This window comes from Arachis duranensis, chromosome 3 (genome assembly GCF_000817695.3).
Source record: "Arachis duranensis cultivar V14167 chromosome 3, aradu.V14167.gnm2.J7QH, whole genome shotgun sequence".
Lineage (NCBI taxonomy): Eukaryota > Viridiplantae > Streptophyta > Magnoliopsida > Fabales > Fabaceae > Arachis > Arachis duranensis.
In genome coordinates, this window is record NC_029774.3 from 32,357,911 (window position 1) to 32,365,954 (window position 8,044).

Here is an 8,044-nt window from a genome sequence, read left to right on the forward strand (position 1 = left end):
TATAATTAAAATAGGAGATATAAATTATAATTGATAAATAGACAAATACATAAGTGATAGTTTTTTTTTTTTATATTTTAGTTTATAAACTCAATTTAACTTGTGGGTTTTTAGTGAGTTGAGCTTAATTTTTACAAATAGATAGACTTGATCATTAATGAGCTGAATGATAAATCGAACTCAATTTTCGTGAGTCAAATTTGATACTTTCCGTTAGGAGTGTTCATGGTTTGGTTAATCTAAAAATCAAACCAGTTTTTTGGTTAACCAAAAATATAGTATTGGTTAATTAATTAAATTGGTTTTACATGATGAAACCAGTTATTAACCGGTTAGTGAAATTCAAAATCAGTTTTTAACCGGTTACTAAAGTAAAAACCGATTTTTAAAAAATAACCAATTTTTATATAGAAAAACCGTTTTTACACCAAAATGTAAAAGAGAGAGGAAAGGGGAGAGGGAGGGAGAGAGAGAAAGAGAGAGAGTATGTAATTTGGTTTTGAAATTAAATTTTGATTTTAATTTGGTTTTGGTTTTGGTTAACCTGTTAAAAACCGTTTTTTTTTAGTTTGGTTTTGGTTAAGCAATTTTAAAAAATATGGATATGGTTTTTGAAATTGTTTTATTAAATTGGTTAACCAAAATGTGGTTATGGTTTTTTAACCAATTAACCACATTTTGATCTTTTTATGAACACCCCAACTTCCCGCCCTAATCCCAAGTTAATGGTATTAGTTTTTACAATTTTACTAGGTAGGAAATTAGGGTATTAGCCAACTGCAACCAACTCGTACATGAACTACAAAAGAAAACCAACAAAGAGAAAAAACAAAAAAACAAACTTAAATCCACACACCACGATCCAAAATTGCACTGTTACGTTGCACCGCCCACCATTGTCTGTCGCTCAGTATCATTTGCGCCGTCTACCACCTTCCCTCGCTCAGAAGTTGTTCACGTCGACCACAACCGTCTGCTAAGTATTTTTTAGTTAGAATGATCTATTTAGAGGGGATGCGGATTCAAATTATCACGAGAAATATCTAAAATCAAATGAAAAATATCCAAAATCTAATAAAACAAACATCTAAACCAAATAAAAATAAATATCCAAAATTATTGTAAAAAAAAATATCTGAAACCTAACAAAAAGAACATCTAAAACCTAACAAAAAAGAGATATTTAAAATTATTTTAAAAAATCCAAAACTAGCAAATCGAGATATCCAACATTATTGAAAAACAACATACGAAAACTAAGAAACATCTAAAACTATTAAAAGAATCCATCCAAAACCTAAAAAGAAAAACATCCAAAACATATGAAAAAGAAACATCCAAACATATAAAAAAGACACATCTGAAACTTAAGAAAAAAAATCCAAAATTAGAAAACAGAATCATCCAAAACCTACAACAACAACAAGAATGCCGTATGGGGTATAATCGCGGCAGTCGCTCTCTAGTACAATGTCAACTGTGGAGGACGCACGGCTTCTACCAACAGATGACTGGTGCATGACGGATGATGATGGACGGCGCGGTGTTGAGGTGCGTATTTGACATTGCATGACGACAGCGTGGGTGGTGGAAAAGATACTAAATTGCGTCGCAACAATGCAGAGGAAGAGGTAGTGTAAAGGAAGAAGTGGCACTGCGAGGGAAAGAAGAAGAGATATGGAGGGAGAGGAGAAGAAAAGTGAAAAGGGAGGAAGAGCACATGTTTTTGAGCATAAAATTAGTTTTTAAAATTTTAAAATTAATTTTTTTTTTGAAAAAAGTTAGCTACTTAGTTGCATATAGAGTTAGTTTCTAGACTTTTTCTAGGCTTTATATGTAAAGAACTACATTAACGTGTACAATTGATTAACAATCAAAAGCTAATATAAAATTCAGATTTGGTTTGATAAAACTTTTTGAAAAAGGACTTGTACTTTTTAAGCACCTTGTTTTGTATTTGATAAATCAAAAAATTTATATACATGTACTTGTGTTTACATATTTTAAAAGTTAGAAATACTTTTAAAAGCAGTTAAAAAAAACTTTTTAAAATTAATTTGTACTTATCAAAATTCAAAAGTTCAATATAACATCATATATTAATTAATACTAAATTTAATTATTACATTAATGTCTATTATAATATTTTTAAACTTTAAAAAATATTTTACCAAACATATTTATTATTACTTGTACTTATTAAAAATTATTTTTAATTTAACTTACCAAATACAAATACTATAACTTTTGAAAAACTAATTTTTAAAAACTACTTTTAAACAATAAAAAATTTAACAAACCAAATCTCAATAATTCATAATATTAACTACACGTCAATTCATAATAATTAATTTAATATCTCACTGTTTCCTCTTTTTAATTATCCTCTACCATAAAATAAAAATCCAATAAAAGGCTGTCATTTTCAAGAAAGAGTATAAAATTAAATGAACTTGGTCTATTATTTTCCCTTCATTTTTTATCGTACTCATGAGTCATGACTCATGATGGGTTGCAAATATGAGAAGCCCGTAATTAGTTAATGACTTATCTGGGCCAAAAGTGGGCCGGGCTTGCGTGAGAGATGTGAGTCAGCAGGCCCTGACGTAAGAAAGAAGTTCGGTTTCTTCCTTTCTTCATTTGTCTTTCTTTCTTTCTGTGCCAAGTCTCTCACTCACTGCTCTTTCGCTTTTCTGCTTCAACTGCCTTTACTTTCCTTTAATCCTCCGTCCCACATACCAATTACACACCTTACACTCATACTTATACACATACACCATTTCCTTTCTACTTTCTCTCTTTCTTCCGCGCTAAGTTTTTTTCTGATTCCTCAATTGAATTCACCAAAATTTCTACCTTCCCTGTGCTGCATGATATTCCACGAAACCAATTCCACAGAAACCCTAGACACTTCAGTTGTCTCATAAAATAACTATATCTGTGATGAGTTCGGCTCCTTTTTAATGGCTCGCGCTCATCACAATCACACGCTGCTTTTCATACTATACTTTACCTTGTCTTTTCCCTTTCTTGATTTTGCTTCATCATCTTCTTCTTTAGACCATGATTTCTCCATTATTGATTCGGATTTTGACTGGCTCCACGGGGATTACACTCCCCCGGCGCCGCCTCAGCCTCCGCCGCTGCCGCACCCGCCCTCCCTCACCTGCGAAGACGATCTCAGGGGAACTGGTTCCTTGAGAACCTCCTGCGACCTCAATTCCAGTTTGGTTTTCGATAGGGATGTGTACATAGAAGGAAATGGGAGCCTCAACGTGCTTCAAGGTGCGAGCTTGAGTTGCCCGATTTTGGGTTGCGTGATTTTGATCAACGTCAGTAGGGGGTTCACCTTGCAGAACGGTGCATCCATCGTTGCTGGAACTGTCTCTGTGGTTTCCCAGAATGCCAGCTTGCTCGCTGACTCTGTCATAAACGTGACCGGTATGGCCGGTATGCCGCCTTCTCAGACCAGTGGCACGCCGTCGGGGACTCAGGGCGCCGGCGGGGGTTACGGCGGCAGAGGTGCCAGCTGTGTCTCCGACAACACCAAGCTTCCCGATGATATCTGGGGTGGGGATGCGTACTCCTGGTCCTCACTGGACAAGCCGTGGAGTTATGGGAGCAAAGGGGGGACCACAAGTAAAGAAGAAGATTATGGTGGGGAAGGAGGTGGCAGAATCAGCTTTGAGGTACTTGATTCCATTGAAGTCTCTGCGGATCTTTTGGCAAATGGAGGTGACGGTGGGATCAAGGGTGGTGGAGGTTCTGGTGGTAGCATTTATATTAAAGCTCAGAGAATGTAATGTGCCCCCTTTCCCTCTCTCTTCCTTTAATGCAACAGTGCATTTTTAAAGTTGAGCATTACATCAGTTTTTTCTTCCTATTCGGGCTTATTATGTTATACGTAGACACGTAGTGACTAGTGAGTGTGTGCATATCTGATGGGTTGGCAATGGTCTTGCAATTTTTCTGTTCTCATCGTTATTAGTTTTTGCTGAAAGTGTTTACAATGAGGTGCTCTTTAACATGCAAATGTTAAACAAGCAATGCTTCCCTTCATGGGCTTCAACTCTTCTCTATTTCCCTGTGTAATTTCAGATTGCCGGGGCTAATGAAATAGTTTGCAACTAATCATGTCCTCTCAAAACGCAGGACCGGAACTGGCACTATCAGTGCTACAGGAGGTGGTGGGTTTGCCGGAGGTGGAGGTGGACGAGTTTCAATCAATGTCTTCAGCAGACACGACAATACGAAATTCTTCATTCATGGTTTGATACAGTGACTGCTGTTTTTAAATATGCAATTTTATTGACCCCTGTCTTGTGTTGATTATAATTTTCTAGAACAATTTTATTCTGCATTCTGATAAGTGAAAGTTCATTAATGCTAAGAAATGCTACTGGCATGATATAATATACTTTTCTTTTGTTTTTTGCAGGAGGAGTTAGTCTGGGATGTTCTGGCAACGCAGGTGCTGCTGGGACATATTATGATGCTGTTCCTAGGACTCTTACAATTTGTAATTATAACTTATCTACACAAACTGATACGCTTCTGTTAGAGTTTCCTAAGGTGCCTCTTTGGACAAATGTTTATATCCAGAATAAAGCCAAGGCATTGTTTCCATTATATTGGAGCCGTGTTCAGGTGATTGAAATACTGAGCCTGTTTCCCATTGAAATGACATATTATATTAAATTTTGAAGAAGGGGGGATGTTTTGAAGAGAGGAGAACGGTTGATAAGAGTAATTTAAGCAGGACAAAAATAAAATCCTTCATAAATAATTAAATATTCAGATGCCAATAAGAGTTACTAATGGACATTCGGGCTAAACTTGGAGGATCTACGTTTGGCCATTTGTTGGTATAACGTCTCTTGTGGGAAAATGAAGTTGAAGAAAAACTAGGAATCGGTTGACAATAGACAAGGAAAATGTGATATAGTTACCTATTATTGTCTATTAGGATCAATTGATGGAGGGATCAATATTCTGTTATTTTTAGTGCTATCTTCATATCATCGCAGTTGAGATTTAAAGAATTGATTAAATACTACGTATTTTCATGAACTTACAGGTCAGTGGGCTAGTTCGTTTGACTTTTGGCTCTGTTTTAAGTGTTGGGCTTGCTCATTATGGTTCATCAGAGGTTGAGTTAATGGCAGAAGAGCTTCTAATGAGTGACTCCACAATCAAGGCAAGCGGATTTGGACAGCTTCTTTTTTCTTAGAGTAGTATTTTTTTCACTTTTGGACATTACATGCTCTTTCAAAGCCCATGTTATAATAATTGTTTCTTTTTTTTGAAGTACTTATTAATATTTTTTAGTGTTTTGTATAAACCTTTTTTAAAAATAGATAGATTGTGAAAAATTGGCTAGACTAGAGTCAATATTTGGTTTATATATCTTGCGCTGATCCAAATTCAGAATCCATATCCTACTGACTTAAATATTATAAAAGTTTGAGGGAGCCAGTTGTTCTTACTGATCTACAACTGGACATTATTCTATCGCATGACATTTGTATTGGATGGTTAATGATGAATAATGTGTTCCTGTCTATTTTTGTTGTTTTTGCTCTATTGATTAGGTATTTGGGGCGCTTCGTATGTCTGTCAAGATTCACCTGATGTTGAATTCCAAGATGCTTATAGATGTAAATGGTGAACCATTTGTTTCAACGACTTTACTTGAAGCTACCAACTTAGTAGTTCTCAAGGTTGGTATCCTTTGTATTTTTCTCATTTACATCAGAAGCTTAATATGTATTTATTTCTTATGACATGCTTCCCTATGTGGTGGTGAGCAGGATTCATCAATTATTCATTCTAATGCAAATTTGGGAATTCATGGACAAGGTTTTTTGAACTTATCTGGACCTGGAAATCTGATTGAAGCTCAACGTCTGATTTTGTCATTGTTTTATACTATCAATGTAAGTCAAAGTGATGCATTTAAGTTCATAGGCATTCTCTATGTTGACATTATGTTTAGGCACATCTGTTTTGTATCTTGGGGCAATCATGTGCATGCTCACTTTGATGGAAGTTTTATTTTGTTGGGGCAATCATCTGTTTTGTTGGTATCAAGAAAATTTGAGCTACAAATTTGGTGGATAAATTTGGTGGATTGAACAAAAAAATAAGGGAAGAAAAACTTGGGGGATTGATGGGTGGGATATTTTTCTACTCAAATTTGGTACTGCAAATTTGGGTTGGCAGTCGAACAATTATGTATTTTTTTAAGCAACATATGAGGGTTAGCATGTTATGAGCAAAGAAGTTTGACTTTGTAGGCAGAGACAATAGCAATAGTTTACGAAGCTAGTTAACTTACATTTTTCCTTCTTGTTCCATTTATATTTACTGTCTTCTTGTCTTAGTAATAATAACTCTCATCTTTGATATTTAAAGGTCGAGTCTGGATCTGTTCTAAGAGGTCCTTTGGAGGCTGCTGGTGATGATATGTGAGTTTATTGGATGTATAGTAAGAAAGCTTTAGCAATTAGCATGCAATTCTCCCTTTCGTTTAATGTATTATTTTCCTTCTTTTTTTTTCTTTTGGAAATGGTAGGACACCAAAACTCTACTGTGAACTTGAAAATTGCCCTGTGGAATTGCTCCATCCACCTGAAGATTGTAATGTGAATTCTTCATTGGCTTTCACCCTTCAGGTTGTTTATTACTCAAGTCAAAAACAAAATCACTATAAAGGTTAGATTATCTCTGTATCAAGGATAGTAAATATCTTGGGTTGCTATTGCAGATATGTCGGGTTGAGGATGTGAATGTCGAAGGCACCATAACTGGCTCCGTTGTGCATTTTCATTGGATTCGAAATGTATATGTCCAAAATTCTGGTGTGATCAATGTCTCTGGGCTTGGTAGTGTTTTTTACTCTAGATCCATGTCCATAACAGATCTCATACATTGTTTTTATATGGTTTTAAATGGTTTATTGTTACTGTACTGAATTGTTATTTGGAGTTTTTTGCAGGCTGTACTGGTGGGTTGGGTAGAGGAAGGTATTTTGAAAATGGAATTGGTGGGGGTGGTGGACATGGAGGCTATGGTGGAGATGGATATTACAATGGTAATTTCGTTGAGGGTGGTTCGACTTATGGTGATGCTGGTTTGCCATGTGAACTCGGCAGTGGCAGTGGAAATGATAGCCTAGCTGGTGCAACAAAAGGAGGTGGAATTGTAGGTAAGATCTGAAGTAAAGTTTGGTTGTGTCTAAACATAATGCTGTTACTCAATAATCTCAAGTGAAAGCTGGTTTGTATAATTATTATCTTGATTTTGGCAGTGATGGGTTCATTGGAGCACTCATTATCAAGTTTAGTCGTGAAAGGTTCAGTTAAAGCTGATGGAGAAAGCTTTGGAGGAGATACAGGGCAGGATGGTAAAATTACTTCAAGCATTGGTCCTGGTGGTGGCTCTGGTGGAACTGTTCTGTTGTTTGTTCAGACGATATCACTTGGTAATTCTTCCATAATCTCAACTGCTGGAGGACAAGGTAGGGTGGGGGCGGGGGTGGGGGTGGTGGAAGGATTCACTTTCATTGGTCTAATATTCTAGTTGGAGATGAATATATCCCTATAGCAAGTGTAAATGGAAGCATTCTTACTAGGTTGGTGCACAAGCAAAGTATGCTTATACGGGCTGCTTCTTCTTCTTCTTCTTCCAAGATATTTTATTTAGTTTTCATTTCTAATTTCAGAGGAGGACTTGGTGGCGGGCAGGGTCTTCGTGGGAAAAATGGATCTATAAGTGGAAAAGCTTGCCCCAGAGGGCTTTATGGCATCTTCTGTGAGGTATGTCAGCAATTTTCCTTTACTATTTTCATTCAACATTTTTATAATTGGAATGAAATTTAGAAAAACTAGTTGCCCTGGCATCATCAACTTCATTTTGTGATCCTTTTTTCTGTCACCCACATAGTATCTGGGCTGGTTTGTTCATGTGTGTATAGGTGAGATGATTTTGGAATTTGAAGATAAACTAGTCAGTTTCCTTAAATAAGTCACTTCAATTTTAACTA

General features: G+C 36.1%; 1 protein-coding gene across 1 annotated transcript in view; it reads left to right on the forward strand.

Annotated features, from left to right (window-relative positions):
- Window positions 1–2,645: 2,645 nt before the first annotated feature.
- Window positions 2,646–8,044, forward strand: part of LOC107478557 (uncharacterized) — a gene marked incomplete in the record, with an annotated part of 8,763 nt that continues 3,364 nt past the window's right edge. The window contains 13 exon segments of the mRNA XM_052259024.1: window positions 2,646–3,799; window positions 4,153–4,268; window positions 4,439–4,647; window positions 5,078–5,197; window positions 5,592–5,720; window positions 5,811–5,936; window positions 6,415–6,467; window positions 6,575–6,674; window positions 6,767–6,884; window positions 6,998–7,207; window positions 7,310–7,519; window positions 7,522–7,633; window positions 7,724–7,817. Of these exon segments, the coding sequence (XP_052114984.1) occupies window positions 2,964–3,799; window positions 4,153–4,268; window positions 4,439–4,647; window positions 5,078–5,197; window positions 5,592–5,720; window positions 5,811–5,936; window positions 6,415–6,467; window positions 6,575–6,674; window positions 6,767–6,884; window positions 6,998–7,207; window positions 7,310–7,519; window positions 7,522–7,633; window positions 7,724–7,817 (2,433 nt within the window).